The 17206-nt window shown below is 37.1% G+C and overlaps 1 protein-coding gene and 1 long non-coding RNA gene across 3 annotated transcripts; one reads left to right on the plus strand and one right to left on the minus strand.

Moving 5' to 3' along the window:
- Positions 1–448: 448 nt before the first annotated feature.
- On the minus strand, positions 449–14165 carry LOC149106113 (uncharacterized). Of its 2 annotated transcripts, none has more exons than XR_016209819.1 (5): positions 13504–14165; positions 10423–10520; positions 6180–6319; positions 2777–2897; positions 449–1548 (listed from the first exon to the last, which is right to left on the minus strand). It is a non-coding gene; the product is annotated as an uncharacterized LOC149106113 (long non-coding RNA). The 2 variants fall into 2 exon arrangements; XR_016209817.1 differs by lacking the exon at positions 13504–14165 and adding an exon at positions 10785–13341.
- LOC149106114 (uncharacterized) lies at positions 3960–5350 on the plus strand. Its single transcript, XM_089298286.1, has 4 exons — positions 3960–4028; positions 4120–4194; positions 4430–4588; positions 4972–5350. The coding sequence occupies exons 1-4, from the start codon at positions 3961–3963 to the stop codon at positions 5348–5350; spliced, it is 681 nt and encodes a 226-aa protein (XP_089154412.1). The 5' UTR covers position 3960.
- Positions 14166–17206: the final 3041 nt, after the last annotated feature.

Raw genomic sequence — 17206 nt, forward strand, 5'->3', positions numbered from 1 at the left:
GAGTCCTCATCCTTGTGGTACTGTAGCCTCTAATACGCATGCGTAATAGGTGAGCGTCTTAGCTGTAAGAAGTCGAGTATACTGTTTGTGGTGACTGTAAGTAACTGTAATTTCGTGTTTTGTAAGGCGAAGTTTAACACCGAAGTTCGAACTTCGGGTTACACTACACGAAGTTATCAGTTAGTTACAGTTACAACATACAGTATACTTCTTACAATCAAGACACTCACCTAGTGCGCATGCGTATTAGAGGCCTTTGTACCACAAGGATGGGAGCTCTAGACTCTTGCTATAAAGTATAAAAGAAAAGCTAGTTAGTGGTAGTGGCGGTGTTCCACATCAATTTTTGCTTTCCTCCCAAGATTAAAATTTTACTTTTCTGTAACTCGTCATTTGTAACGCATCTGCAGAAGTCTTGCAAGCATAGCTTTGAATAAACTGACACAGATTTGTAGAGTGATAAAACTAATTTATTTTGTAATATTATTGCAAAGACAATACAATAAAAGTTTTTCAATTATTTTCAGTGTACACGTCTTTCGCGTAGAATAAACAACAATGTACTCGTTATCAGACCTAAATAAAACGAAGTCCGTAACCCTTCGTTATATGTCCGCCACAAAAATTCTCAAGATGTGATTAAAATATAATCTTAGTTTACGAACTTAGTGCTATTTTGCCCTGATAACAGCGGCGTTTGTGCAATTTTGCTCTGATAACAGCGGCCTTGTTGTGTAAAGGCAATATTAACAAAATCCAGTAAAGTTTTACCCTACCGTGTGGTGTAACGACACTCGATTGCCTTTACCTGCAGTTGTGAAACTAGACTATAAGCTAAACGAACGCGAAAGAGAGATATTACAAAACCCACGAGAAAGATGATACAATTATGAATTTTCATAGGTTCTAAAAATCGCTCTTACATCTCAGAACTACAGTTAATAGAATTATAAACCTTTATTCAGCGATTTACTGCAAAAATTACGAACGAAAGTTTAGAAATTAACCTAACCGAGCTGTGCGTCAACAACAACAAAAGCATGTAAATTGAACTGATAACAGAACAACAGTCGATAAAATTATCATATGTATTGTTAATGTTATTGGAATAAACAATTTGAATGACTTGGAATTTCGCAGGTTTTCTGTATCATAAACAGTCACGTCTGTTCTGAAAATATGTATCGGTAAACTTGTCGCGCCTTGTAAACCAAAATACATTAGGGAAAGAAAACTGTTATCGGTCTAAATCTTTCCCAGTCCTATCCATCCTCATTTCTGTTATGTTATCGTCCCTTCTACAGTTAAGTGTAGCAAAATACTATTTTCAAGTCCAAGTTTTCAACTCCTAAAAAATTAGTTTTTGCTACACAATACGGTAACAAAAAATACTTCTCAGAAGTAAGAGATATCTAACCTGTCACTGGTACATACGGTAGATATATTAACGTATCGGCAAGTTACTCAAGATATACGTGGTGTATGATCAATCCAAAATGACATCATCAACAGCTCGTCCAAGCCTTACTGCATTTCTTGACTGAATACCTGAAGTAAATGTAAACAATTTCCCAGCATTCAGTTACAGCAATATTGTTAATCACTATTTACATTGTATATTCAGTACGACCAAAAAGCGAAGCAATAACAAGGAACACTTAGGAAACACCAATAAAACTTACTTACTGAGGAATAATAATTCAACATAAAGGGCGGCACACACACGTGACCTATGAGACCAAGCTTGAAAGACTCCAGTAAGACGCTTCCTTTCTGGAACATCTATTTTCACGCAAAGTGCCCGAGCTGATTTCAAACTCGCCGTGCTAAAACAGTTCAAAGCCCACAGATTTCTTCGAGCTACGCTCTCGGAAAATCGTTTGCTTTTTGGTACAGATAATGTCCGCAGACAACTATCCCAGCATATTTTCGCGTCAAATGGAGGCTATTGTTTATTTATGATAAGTTTAATCCAACATCGTAAATGTTTTGTATTCTTAGACTTTTTTTTGGAAACATTTCACAATCCACGAAAAAACTATGATTGCTTAATGATTGCCTTTGGAAACCATTGACGAATCATAGCTCAAGCTATATTATTTGATTAACTGTTTGTGGCGAAACTTCAGGTAGGTACTGTGTGGTGTAGTGGAGATCATTGACGCTCCTCAATCCAGACGGCCACAGGTTCAATAACAGCTCAGAACCTTTTTTTCACCTTTTATTTTTCCTTTTTTTTTAGCTGGACGCGCCTGTTAAATCTTCAGAAAACAAACGAGCAATTTTAATTTCGAGATTAACATTTGTAAAACCTCTTTTCGATTTTTCTCCCGGAAAAATTACTTCACCTGAAAGTGACCATGATATCGTAGCCATACCAGTTCAGTGACTTGACACGGCTTCTGAATGGCAAATACACTTTATTCCAAAATGGCGGCCAATTTATTATTATTTTGTTTGCATGTTAATTAGCCCTCTTTGCCTCATTTTCACTTCAAAATTCTTTTGTATTTTGTACATGTTGACGAGGCAAAGAGGGCTAATTACTATGTAAACAAAGGAATACTAAACTGGCTGCCATTTTGGAATAAGGTGTATTGTGATCAAAAACCATCATAGTTACATTGTACTGACAGCTGGTAAGTATGAGATTGCACAACTAGCGAATATAAATCACTTTGGAAAGAACGAAGATTGCCATGTATCAATATTGAAAGGAGAAATTTAAAAGCACAATACTAAAGAAAGTGAAAAAGAATACAAAGGGTTTACTCACAACAGCAAAATACCACGCCCTCCATCCACTCTGTCCAATGTTTCCAATGTCTTTGTGATCATGACCTCCTGGTCACACTTTTTCATCATAAATATCAGCAGGATTGATACAATGGAATCAGCTTTAAAGTCAAAAAAGGTTTTTATAATCGCACTTGCGAGCCAGAATAGAAAATACTAACACTACATGAAACTTCTGTAAACGTACCCAACCAATCCCTCGCCGCGCGGGGTAGGGGGGTGTGGGGGTGTGGGGTGGGGATTCACCCTTCAAAAGTGAGTAGGGATATTCCATTACATAATGGGTGAGGTTCCTCTGTTAAAAGTGAGTTGGGATATTCCGTTAAAACCCAATAAACTCTTGTCCTGCGCCAGATCGAAACAGGTTTCCAGGCGAAATGTCAAAGAATGATAGATTTTTCTGACCCTTTTGCCTAAACCCTGAAATCGCAGCATCCATGCACGTTCAAGGAATATTTGAACAGAAGATTGTCAAAAATAAAGAACAGTTGTTTTTTTTTTTTCGACGTAGGAACGGGACAGAACTGTCATTGCTTAATGGTTACTTCCATTCCTTCCCTTTTACACAAGTTATACGTAAAAGAAAGCACAGTTTTCTCAGAAAACAGAACACAACCACGATATACGCGGTGACAGCTCTCTTAATTTGTCCTTAAGTTCTCAAATTCCCACAGCAATACATGGCTTTTTCAAAGCAACTGTGCAGATTTGAAATCTTTCGATTTACTCCTTCAGGAATGATTACAAATTTATCGTGAGATGATAACACAGTAAAAATTCAATTCAAGCCATCTTCATCTGCAAAAGAGCCGCGTTAACTCGCGCGAGCCCGAGCGCGCGTGCCATCACAATCGACTGACGCTAACACTTCAGTCGAGGGATGCTGCTATTTTCATTATTTTAGTTCAGGTGAAATAGTGTAAGCGTTGACAACTGTTTTTATCCTCAGGCCAATTAATTAGGAAGGTTCCACATTTTCCACCCCAAATAGCTTTTGTTTGGAGAATGGCAATAACCTTAACTTGCGCGAGCACGAGCGCGAGCGTGACGTGTTAAAAACATCACAATATAGTCACTCAACGTACGTAGACACATTCGCTGAAAAACACTGTTCAGGTTGCGCGTTAAATTTTCTCCTGATATTTTATTCTCAAATTTGTGAGTATGGGTGTTTTACGATTCGTAAGAAGTTTAAACTGTTTTGGTTCCAGTCAAAGAAAAGTCAAGTCCAGGTGAGAATCGTTATAAATGCTTGTTAGCTTAGTTTTCAGTTCTTTGTTGCTGTTGTTTTTACGGATAACAGATATGTTTGTTTTCCCGCAGGAGAAAAATGGAAAATGAACTCTACAATTTACATGAAACAATCAGAATAATTGAGGAAGATATTCAAACAACAAGGTAAGAATTTATTGTGATTCAAATTAGTTCACTAGATGTGTTCATTTTTCCCGTTCCTTTGTCAAGAAAAAACATCGCGCTGTCCCTCCGTCTTTTCTAGCTTTTAATGAAAATTCGACTATCAAACAACTAAGGTTCTCACGATATACACTGTATATGAAAGTTTTGCGCAAGAAACCAAGTCTTACAATAACTTTGTAATTGGCATGCGAACTGTTTCCATGTTTGCACACAGGAGCACTGTAGAGTTATGCGAGCAGCGACAAAGAGCTGCAGAGGAAAAGCAAGAGATGACGAGAAACACCAGAAGTCATCTGATGGCTCAAGTAGAACTCACTGAGAGTAGACTGGGGCAAGCTTTAGAAAAGCGCCAGATGTTGATGTCTGAGATCATGTGAGTATGAAAAACTAACAACAAAATAATACGAGACTGGAAAACTAAGAATTTTAAATAGAGCAAATCGGCAGCGTATCATTCAAACTCTTACAGCACGTATTTACTGGAAGGATATTTTTGGCCTTCGTCAGTAGACAGATAGCGAGACTGCAATTCATCTTGCATCTGTGGGGAAACCTATGTCTTAAATTTCAATTTCCTAAAAAAATAATTTCATAATCGTATCGTAGTAAGATGTACAGTTAGTTATCTTTCAGACACGAACAAATTTACGCACCACTGCCTAGCGCTAAGTAACTTACAAATCATTTCAATATTATTCACCCCCGGGTACATAGATAAACTGCCTTAAATTAAAAACACGTTGTTTCTTTTTACAGTGAATGTGGCATTCGTAAAATGGCGCTAGAGGAAAAACTGCAAGCCATGGAAAGGAAGGCAAATTTCTTTCGGAATGATCTGCAGTGCGGTGATCCAAAGGAAAAAGCCAAAAAATGGCGGGAAAATCTGCGTCGAGTGCGCTCACAGAATGACATGAACAAGGCGGTGCCCCAGCCGCCCCTGTTTCCCATCCTGGACTTTGATGACGATGAGTTCGCAATATGGGAGGCTTCTCGAGAATTAAGTTATGATGAGGTCATCATAGAGACAGAAAACTGGGAGGAAAGCGCTGCAATCAGGGAAATGTTCCTCGATGACTTCATCCCAGAGACAGAGAATTGGGAAGCAAGCGCTCCAATCACGGAGACTTTCCTTTAAGAGAAAGCATTGCTATACGTGACGTTTTGCGAGACAAAAAAGTGAACTGTTCTAAGTGTAATTAAGTTGTTGTTTAAGTGACACTGACATCACTGTGATGTTTTTCTTGACCTGTATCTGAAATGAGACATTGCTGTTTCAGGGAATAAATTGAACTTTTTGCAATAAACCTTCGACAGGGAATGTTATGTACATGGATAGCCTATGATAGTATTTTATCTACAGAAGTTTAATGTTAATAAAGATATTATACAGTTCAATGGCTACCTTGGCGTGTATTTGCTCCTACATGACATAGAAGCCAAATAAGTGGTTTAACTTGTAAGACCTGTAGTACTCTTCAGAAGTTTAAACTGTTTTAGCCCCCAGGGTAAAATTAAAAGAAAGTAGTCCTCATCTACAGAAACCTTCTGCAGAAATACATATCACCAAAATTTGGTTGTAAATTTTTAAGTATACTGCATGCAATCCTGATTGTTTTTTTGAACCAGCTGGGAGAATGGGGAGTGGCTCTAAATATCTGGAGCTAAAAAAATCAAGGTTACATTTCTACTAAAGATTTGCCAAGAGAACTAAAAATTGCTTCAAACAATGAGGGGACTAGGTTGGAAAAATTGGGGGCTTGAAAAAAATGGATTCAACTGTATCTGCAAATGTCATGTATGGTCAGAGTATACAGGTACAACCAGTTCAGACTACAAGGCTTGAAATTGGACCCTGCCCAGCAGCAGGTACAGATGTACACCCTGTAGGTTATTAAGAGAAGACCCCAACCTATACCTGGGATGGACAGCTTTTACAATGTAGATGAAGTTCAAGTTGTAATTACCTGCAGGTTTGAGGGGTAGGGTGGCAATGTAGGCCTCTAGTGTTGTTTCCAGCTTATGATGCAGCTTCATACATGTCATGACCTCATTGTGTGTCCTTCAGTAACAAGTACTTCAGTGTTATGATCTCCACCTCAGTGTGCTAAAAATTGAACAACGCAAATTAAAAACCATTAGTGAAGAAAAAATGTTCTCTCTTATGGTATTCTCTCTTACAGTTCTCTCTTACAGTGATCCTCTCAGGTATATGATAATTATTTTGTACAAGTTGTTCATTATTGTTGTGATCAGCTTTTCCATCTCTTCTAACTGTGTGCAACAGTTTTCCATAATGTACTATTACCACAAGCACATATTAAGTGATTCCCAAGATACTTTGCCTTCTTTCATGTGGCAAAAGGCCCATTGTTTCTTCACTACTTTAGAGCAGATAATTTTTCAGAAAAAATTTCAAATGCCTTATAAAGCAGTAAATTATTTTTCCAGTATTTGAGCGACAGAGATGGAAAAACGCTCTGTGCCCTGAAGTTAATTTTTAGCCTAAAGACCCGAAACAATTGACAATGCTCAGAATACTCAAAAGCAAGGCCCCAAACATAACCTAGAAACTCCTAGCCACCCGAAACTGAAATTAATAAGATTAAGGACTTCAGGGAAAGGCAACAGTGAAATGGGTTAGGCTGTGAAGACAGAATATGATGCCACTAGGGTTTGGGCCAAAGGAATGTGGATGCTAAACAAGGCTAGAGTGATAGGCTACCTCAGCTCTAAAGCTGTGCAGAGCTACCAGCCCTTGAGCGGTAAAATCAACAGATTAAAATATCAGAGCTAAAGGCTGACATGCTAAAGGAAAAGCAAATATTGTGGGGGTGGGGAGAAAACTTGAAAACCCAACCAAGAGATGGCAGCCTGAGCATCAGTAATCCAATTAAGGCATTAGACACCCTTTCAGGCTATTGTTGGAAGAGGGAAAACAATAAAGGCACTGGGGGAGACAAGCTAAAACTACCATCAGCAGAGAACTTAATTAATCAAGTGCAAAGGCAGTCAGTTTGTCTTCTGCTGTCTTCAAAATAACATTTGCACCCCCTTTAAGACCTACCTTGAAAGATCACTTCACTCTAAGAACACAAGGAACAATGATTTATCAGTGAAAATACCTAAAGTTCACCTTGAATTTGGGAAGAAGAGGAGCCAAGACTTTTAATGAACTACCAATCAAATTTAGATTCCATAACTTCAAGGCTTCAATTTCAAATGCTTAAGTCAACATTTTTACTAATTTTGTATGCCACTTTTACCTCATTTTCACTACAGTTTTTTTTTTTTACGGGACTCCTTTGATAACAGTGTTTAATACACTGATGGGTCATCCATAAAATATTTGTTTTATTATTAATAGATAGGGGAACACATTACTGAACAGTACAAACCAAACAATTGAGCAAGCAAAAAAATTTTCAAGCCGGGGAATGGAACTGCACAAATCCAGCACTAGCAAGGCAATTAAAAAGCACACATAACAAAAACATCACTAAATACTACCCAGCAAAATGCAAGTGTGCAATTAACTAAAGTGGAGCAGAGGGAGTAGCAGCTGCACAGAGCTGAAACATTAAGGAATATTACACACAAAGAACACTGAATCACACAAGCTAAAGGTAGCCAAGAGTTAACATTAGGGAACAGACCATTAATTATTCATATTCTCAGTATTGGATAGCCTGAGAGCATACGTTGCGGCAGGAGCAAAGTCCATGAGCAAAGTAGCGAGAGATGAGTCAGAGAGCGAAGCAAGCTGGTGATGGGCCTGGCATGAGAAAAGAGAGCCTGCAATGAATATTTTTCCGAATACAGCGTGTTTGCCCACGAACGCAGCATTCTGATTGGTGAAAAATAACAGGTCCTGTTAATCTGACCAAAACCAGCAACGATTATCTAGTTACACAAACAGGGCATGGCGTCCAAAAATCCAAGTGTGGGATTTGTCCTGAAAGCTTTTCAAAAATTTTCCATTGAAGAAAATAATCTGGTCAATCCAAAACATGAATGAGAAAAAGCTGTGAATTGTCTCTCAGAAGGAAGGATGTTTTTGCGTTATGCCAACTAGATACGGTAAACGTTTTAAATTTCAACTGTTTGTGTAATGATCAAGAACGTTCGCGAAGGGCAATATTCAGGTACTGCAGTGTTTAATACTGTTTGCTCACTTTAAACTGGGATAATTCAGGATCAGGTAGATGAGGGAAAATCACTTGGCTTAGATTGAAAGATTTGTCAAATGTTGCGAGCAGCAAAACACAAGTGCTATTTGCATAAACTAAAACTAAGGCCTCCATGTGCAATTTGGTATCATGTTTCTAGATGTTTTTCTCAATTTCTATTGGCTAATAATTTGACACATTAAGCTAGAGATTTGTCAAAATCTTGACACCTTTGGAGGGGCTGTATTCAGAAAACAATAGCATTCGTGCAGGCTCTCATTCTCACTGGCTAATGCTTTGCTCAGTGACTCTTGCTTCATTCGCTGACGGCTTTGCTCGTGCCACCAAAAATGAGAGCCTGTTTGCAGGCTAAGCATTGAACTGGAACTAGCTTGCAACTGAGGCTAATGCAGGGAGTACTATTCAAATGCAAATAATGATAATGATATTTGCCCACATGAGCCTCTACTGCAAGGTAGTTCCAGTCAAATACCGAGAATACAATATGGTCTGTTTCCCTGCACAAACCCGATACATGTTTGTGAGGCAAAGCTCACATAACAAAAACAGCACAGGAAATTACAAACCAAGAACAAGTGTGTAAACTTTACCAGAGTGGAGGAAACCTGGGCACTGTACAAACCTGGCATTTGTGAGCCATAAAAGCACACATTTCAGCAAGTTGAAAAAGTAACTTATACCGCATGCAGCACTTCATGTGCATGAAAGAACACTGAAACTATTTTGCTTCTAACCCATAAAAGAAATATGCAGCTCGTTTATGTTTACATTCTCTTTTCAGGTTGCCACCAAATGCTTCTCTGACTTTTCAATGACTGTAAAGCAATTTTCAGATGATTTAAAGGTAATTTTTAATACAAAATTGCCTTGACTACGCGTAAAATTGAAATAAAACAATTTATACTGGAGATAAAATTTCCTGGATTTAGAAATTCCTTGACCTGATACAAATTTCTCTGAATTTTCTCTGACCTTGAAAAAAAGTCTGATTTTCCCTGACTTTTCCCTGAATGAGGCAACCCTGCTTTTATTAGAAGTGCTGCTTGATTACTGGCACATACACACTGTACATAGAACACTTTACAACAGTTTTGACTGATTGCTTACAAGCATGCTTGAAAAGCAAGTACAATCACATTTCCTTTTTTATCTGAATTCCCAATGCTGTGTCATCCTGTGACATTGTGCACTAATTTATGATAATGCTGTATTATATACGATTTACAGTCTGTCAATCCAGACTATCAAAACAGATGACTCCAATTGTTTTTTTTTCTAATCATAAGCTTATTGTAAACATATAGATCCGTAAAACACACATTGGGGGGGGGGGGGGGGGGGAGGGTACTCCCTTATATGAGCTATATATCCCCCCGTGGAGGCACAGGTCATGCTGCTGCAAGTAACCTTATTTTATCTCCCTTATGATATTATTAGTTTACAAACTTCCCTCAAAATCCCACACACAACAAGATTTTATTCTTGTTCTGTCACCCAAAATTGTTTTTGAATTAATCTATAATCTAAACTAGGAATCCTAGTAAACTAGGAATCCTACCAGCAAAGACCATGAGAAAACTGAGACTTACTGTAAGAGTACATTTTTAGAAATCACAGTTGCAAGTGCCAGAAGCATTTGTAGATAAACTGAATGGTGAACCACTGGGTGACTTGTGACCATGCAGCTTATATTGAAACTGAGTTGTCTGACTTTGAATAAACTTATTGTTAAAGCACATCAAAATTAAAGACCTAGTTTTAAAACCGCAGTACTTAAAACTTATTTTTAAAAGGGCACGTACGCATAGGGAAACTGGAAATTGATTGGTGTGTATACAATTTTTTAAGAACCACATTCACACCCTACTCAGCATATTTTGACAAATTTTGCCTTTTCTGGCCAATTAAGCTGACTCCTCAGACTAAATGACGCTGTAATCAAGAATTCTAAATTAAGGGACCTTATAGTAAATAGAGTGCCATTTATCTAAAAAAAAAAAAAGTAGAATGTTTGCCTTACCAAAGAAAAATGCCACCGAAAGCAATGTTGTCCCAAGTGACAGTCAGTGTGCTTCTACAACATTTGGCTGCATTTTCCATACCATTCTGAGCTCCTGTCTGTCCAGATATTATATGAAAATCAAGAACTGAGCAAACCATGCACATGTAATTTCCACCTCTACAATACACATACCATGTAATAACAACCTGAAATTAAGTATGCAGGTCACCATATGGGAATGGGACATTTACATTCCAGGGTGTATAAAACAATAATTACACCGTGAGCTGACCTTGGTAGGGCCAGACAGATTGATATGAGCCAGTCTGGAAAAGAGCTGCCCATCCTAGCTTAATAAAGGTGGTTTGATAAATACTTACTGACTGAGTTAGGTGACAGGCCGGACAAGACAATATTTGGCTCTCAGTCATTTTGCCACACTTGGCCAACCCATCATGACCTTCCTTCCCGGCACTCCCACTCAGGCAACATGCTCACTACCCAGAAAAGCCACAACAATGCAAACCATGCAAGTCGCTGAAGATGTTTTATCATTAAGGTTCTGTTTTTATCTATAAACCACACAAAAGTTAGAAAACTCAAACTATGCTGTTCATGTTTACAAATCTTTTTAATTTCCGCGGCTCGTAAATTATCAATTATGAGTACTGAAGAGTGACATGTTTATTAGGAAGTTAGAGTGGTAACTATGTTGTAAAACCATAGCTGCTTACGAAAAGCCACAAGAGCACAGTCATGCTATTAAACAACAGATAAGTCTTTCAAGGAAGAAATCATGTTTTATCACTGTTAAGTTTTCATCTTCTCATAAGCAAAGTGAGAAATTTGCCACAACAGTCAGACAGCTAGAACTGGATAACTCCTTTTTGAGAAACTACATGTATTAGAACAAGTGAGCAATGGAATGTCACTTTTCATTAAGCGCAGCCTACACAAAAGGCATTTGTTGTGATTATCAATTATAGCTGCTAAAGAGAAAGGAAACGAATAGAAAATAGGCATAATTGAATTACAGTTCCATTCTGGGCATGACAATAATATTGTTTTTAATTACTTTTAACTGGCAAATAGCTTTAAGGTTAACTTATCAACACTGTAACACTGCATGTTGTTGAACCAGGAGCCCAATTTTACAACATAATTTTTGTGTATAATTTTTCATGCAGCTACAGCAAAATTATCATAATGTGACCGCAGGAATGTTACATTAAACTACCATTAGTTCATCCACTTAGTTTGCTTATAATAAGAACATACTTCTGGTTCATTGTCTATTCCCTTTTCATTTACCAATAATCTTACTTCAACAGAAATGTACTATTCTTAATTTGAGATCGAAAAAGAATGGGTTGTTCGTAAGTAATCTCAAGTGACTAAGACACTTATTTAACCCTGACATTGCCCAAAAACAGGAGTAAATAACACATATTGAAAATACTATGTAATGATAACTGTTAATATTGTGTACTTCACCGAAATCCCCATATTAAATTATTAATAAACATATAATAGTTCCCATTCAGTGCAACAGTGGTACTACTTAATCTTATACAGTATTACAAGTTACATGTAAGCTGTTTGAGTTTCAGTTATGTGGCATCAAATAAAAGGGAACTAAAATACAATCCAAATATTATTTTTGATGGATTCTGCTGTCAATTTTCTCATGAGTAGACTCTATCTTTCCATTCCGTTCACATTGCTTGGTGTTTTTTGTATTTCCTGGAGTATCGATTCCCTATCAATCATAGTACAGATGATTAATGATGAAAGAATGTTTGGCACCTCAAAGAATGACTTGTTAACCACAACAGAACCAAAGTGGAATCAACCTAGCTAGACAGGAATGCAAAATGATATTTACGTCGGCAATACTTTGCTAAGTTCTCAAAATAACCTGAAAATATGAAACTTTCTGTCACGTTTCTTACTGTTAATTGTTTATCGCTAGCAGTACTTTTGCAACGTACAGTGGAATCCCGATTTTTTGAACCTCCATTAAGGGAAATGAAAATTGGTTCGAAAAACCGGATATTTTGAGATATTGGGGGTAAAATTACAGTGTGCGATTGAGGAGAGGGAAACGACTTTGGTTTGAGTTATTGGAAGGTTCGAAAAAATGAGGGTTTGAAAAATCGAGATTCCACTGTACATGTAGATTTCTTTCTAAAGTATATATAAAAGATAATTATGTTGAAATCTTTAATGACCGCTGTTCAGTTTTAGTGGTCTCCATGTTTATCAAAAGATTAATAATTTATAGCAAACTAACAGGCCACAAAAATTATCAGAAAAGTTGCCAACCTTTGAATCTAATTGGATGATATCCAAACAATGGTTTCCAAAAAAGCACTTTGAGAAGACATACCCATTTACTGATTAGAAAATTAAATTATATAACTAGCAAAACCAATCGTGACATTTCTACCCAATAAGATTCCAAAGTCTCAATGCACTTTTTAAATTCTAACTGACAATAGTTTACATGGCATGGCAGCATATGTAGTTTAAAAGTTCAGTTAAGATTTGTCCACAGTACGGGTACACCTAAAATACTTAGGCAGGATGTCTACCAGCTTTTTTCTTTAAAAAAAGAATGCAATTTAAGCTGTTTTTTAAGACTGAAAAATCAGAGAGAATTTCAATGCACATCTCAACCATAATTTTACTGGCACTTGCTTTGTACAAGTGTACTGTGGAAAAAATGCCACTTGGCTATGAACAACATTTTGCAGACTTTTTTCCCTAAAAATGAATTTTAACATTTTTCAGCAACTGTCAATAGTTATACATTTATCTTTAGCATTTTACTTAAAGTAAACCATACCATAACTCTTCTGGAATAATAGCAAAGTAATTTAAAAGTGCCATTCTGGTGCGAGGTAAAGTGGGGGCCTAACATTGACACCCCTTCCCTCCCCTCCCCTCCCTCCCCCATAACAACTCTTTTACGGAACTATCTCATGAATATGGCAGGGAAACACGATTTCAAATCGATACGGAAAATCTATTGAAAGAAATACAAATGAACAGTGTAAACGTACTTTTTTTGACAAAAATTATAAAGCTAAATCATACTCTCCTAGAGCTACATGTAGCAGTTCCGTTGTTTTCGGGAGTCAGCCTTGTTCAGCAGCTTTCCTCAACTTTATTCTGTTGGACATCATGACACTTGACTTGACATGCTCTTACGAAGGTTTTTAGCCACAAACCACCACTTTAATTTAACTCCACAATTGCCAAAATGTAGTTTCATACGGTGGCAATACCTCAAAATAGTTTCTAAGAACACTTACGAAGCAAAATAAACTCAAAATTACCGCCAACACAAAATTGTTTTCATGTCTCCTTCACGCTAGGCTCGAAGTGATCACTGGGAAGACAAAGTGCTACTGTCTAAGGGAGGGTGAGTAGAAGGCCTGCAACTCGTGCGAAATGCTTGCGATTCTTCGGTTTTGTTAGCCTACGAACAGGCTTCCAGTGAGGACAGTCACAACGGACACTAACCGTAACATACAAAATGTAGTTACGTGTGTGACAGTTTGTCATTCAGCGTTATGTCTTTTAAATAACCGAATTCTACAAGATGGAAACGGCTTGTTCAAAGCTGTAAATGCCTTGTTTGCCAGAGAACCGTAGAAAACCGCAAGAAAAAGTTGTTATTGCCTTACGATTACTCACCCTAACTAAATTATGACTTTCGGCTTACAGTTAACAACGTGCCATGCTTTCCGAATTTCAACAGGAGTAAAAGTGACTCTTAATAAAGTTACGTTTAATTCTATGATGAACGGATACTGCAAAAAACGTGTGTTAAAAACATCTTTAACCTTGATAAAATGCAGACTGATTTCTGTTAGATGTGGCATCTATTTTCTTACATTGTACGATAGCTGTTGATAGCTTCTCACATCAATCGAGAATGTGGCACGATTAGCAATCTTCAAGGACAATATTTTCGACAGGTGGTTAGTTGTTGTCACCATTAATTTATCGGTCTATGGGTTTTGCCGTTTTATCATTTATTCTTGCAAATGGTTTCTCAGTTTCTCTATTTGATTCCGTGTTGTTTTAGAATTTTCGTATTTCCTGAAGTATCAAATCCATGTCAATTCTAGAAATAGAAATGATTAATGATCACATTTTTCAATGATAACAAGCTCGAAGATTTATCATTCAGAAGACACATCTACTCCAGACAAGTTTTGAGTCATGACACTCGCATGTTTACTCAGACCAAAGGCAATAACTTTATCAAAATTGCCATAAACGAACCATTTTAAAGTCACACTGGGGCAATAAGTGAAATTTCTCTCTTGACAAAAGAAAACTGCTGAGGGCTTTTGTTCTTTTGTGATGTTCTATCTTTTCAGTGGCGTACCGGTTTCATTACATGATTAATTAGGTCAAAACAATGCGTTTAAAATAGCTGAAAATTCCCAGAACATTGAGCTCGTTAATTGCCAGTGGACAGTGTCCAAACAAGCATTTCCACCAAAGTGCTTAAAATCTTGTGAAAATGAGAAGATAATCCCTGTTAAAAGAATTCTGACGTTTCTGTATGATAAGACGTGAACGAAGACTCGAGAAAAATGCTTTAAGTGCCAAATATTCAGTTTATCTGGCGGTTTATTTAATTGACTGATAACTATATGAAACAAAGGACTACGTGCTTCAAACACTTGAGCAAGCGTTGTTCTGTTTCAAGAGTGTAAAGGTTTAACTTATAAGTTCAGAATATCGAGAAGTGTTTGTCGGTCCTTCTCCTCGTGCTGATATCACTGTATATTTTAAAGCATCATGAACTCACTTGATATTTTGCACTAGTACTTGGTAAAGGTCTCTACAAATGCAATGAACAAACAGATATCCCACTTTTGCAAAAACCATTTCCGAGTCCCAGGTTGAACTCTCCTGTTCAAATAAATAACATATAACGGTTTTGTAGATATTAATATAGAGTGGCTTTTGGTGAGACGTTCTTAATTAAAACAATGCTGCTCCTAAAGTTAATGAGATTTATTGAGTCACTTAGTTTATAGGAAATATATCTTTATATCTTGGGTTTCATAACTCATATGTAACCTTTCGAGTACGTTAAACTTATCGGAAAAACTGAAGAACTCAACTTAGTCTAAATCATAAATCAACACAAAGGCGCCGCAAGCAAGGAAGGACGGTTTTGATTTCACGCGTCAAGTTGAAATGATTAATGTCCAATTTGTCTTGGAAAGAAAATACCCTTGAGGACAGTTATTAATTGCCGTCTAACCTCTTGGCCTGTGCCTAGTAGACACGCAGGCTTAGTACATAAAGTAGTTACTGTATGTGAAGTCATACGATACAGCACTTATCTACCTCACATATGTTCCCAGTTCGTATTCAACGGTTTCAATTTGAAAATAAGAGATTGAATTGACGATAAAGCAATGGAAACATGTTTACATGTAAAATAATTTTACCTGGACGGTGGGAGCGTCCGAAAAAGTTCTGCTTTTTTCAGATTAGAGAGAGAATTTTTTTAAACTATTTTTTCTAAGAATTGAAGGGAAAAAAAACGCGAAGATTATTAAGAAAAAATTAACAAAACAAGACTACAGAATCGCTAGTTGTCAGAAGTGTTTAGGTGAATGGAATAAAAGAGAAATAAAGACAGCATATTATCGACGAAATATTTTCAAGTTTGCTGTTGACAAACTGTCTTATTTTTCTTGATTCATCTTTGGTTTTCTTTTCACTTTCTTTCCTTAGTAAATACACAGTGTGATCTTATTTTGATTTAACTGAAATTGTGTACGTCAAAAGGACGAAAAAAACAGAAAATAAGGAAACATACGAGTAACGTCTCGTGACAAATTAAATCAAAAAACTAATTTAGAGCTAATATAATTTCGCCATGTAAGTGGTGCAAATATCGAGTACACGCCCTATATTTACACTTAACAGGATAATTGTGAAACGCGATTCAGTGAAAAACTGAACTGATGGCACAAATCCCCAAGTAGCCAATAAGCAGAGGCGGCAATCGCTATTTGCCATAAATCCGAATAGTAAAGATACTCTTAATGGTAATCTGGGGCTTCTTTCTACAGACGGATCATCCGTCCAGACAAATTATCGTGATAGTTCCTCTTGACCCACGAACTTTCGTGGATAATCCATCTAGACGGATGATCCGTGTTTTCCCGTATTTATACACAGACGAATTATCGGAAATACTATCGTTTTTTGCCCAAGTTCATCTCAGAGGGATGGTCCGTCTGTAGTATAAATCCGGCCATTACATACAACACACTTACTTTGTCAGTTTAATCAAAATTCGGTTATACAAACAAAATATTAAAATTCTCACTTCAGTTCGGCGCTGATTCCGTCTATAAAGAGTTTCAGAGGTGAATCGAAATTAGCGAGGAACGATTTCATCATCAGGCTGCCAGCAAGAGGGGGGGAGGGGAGGGTGTTAATTAAGTTAGTTAATGTTTGTTGATATGTTTGTTATAGAGCGTTTTCACATGACGTCACGGCAGCCATATTGGTGTTCCAAAATAATGAAATGGCGGCCATGTTGGTGTACCAAACCAATCCTGTGGGAATTGAACTCTTTTCTTATGTAAACACTTCCTTTTGTTTCAATAAATTTGCATGGCTCCTGACCACGTGAGTGAAAACGCTCTATAGTTAGGCTTTTTGAGAATATAGTTCCTTGATTTCTCTTTTTTTTTTTTTTTTTGTTTTAATTTTCGAAAAAGACCACAGAGAGATGGTGCCCATCACGTGGAAA

Source organism: Orbicella faveolata, unplaced genomic scaffold, assembly GCF_042242905.1.
Source record: "Orbicella faveolata isolate gen_17 unplaced genomic scaffold, um_ofav_v1 contig_3, whole genome shotgun sequence".
Classification (NCBI taxonomy): Eukaryota; Metazoa; Cnidaria; class Anthozoa; order Scleractinia; family Merulinidae; genus Orbicella; species Orbicella faveolata.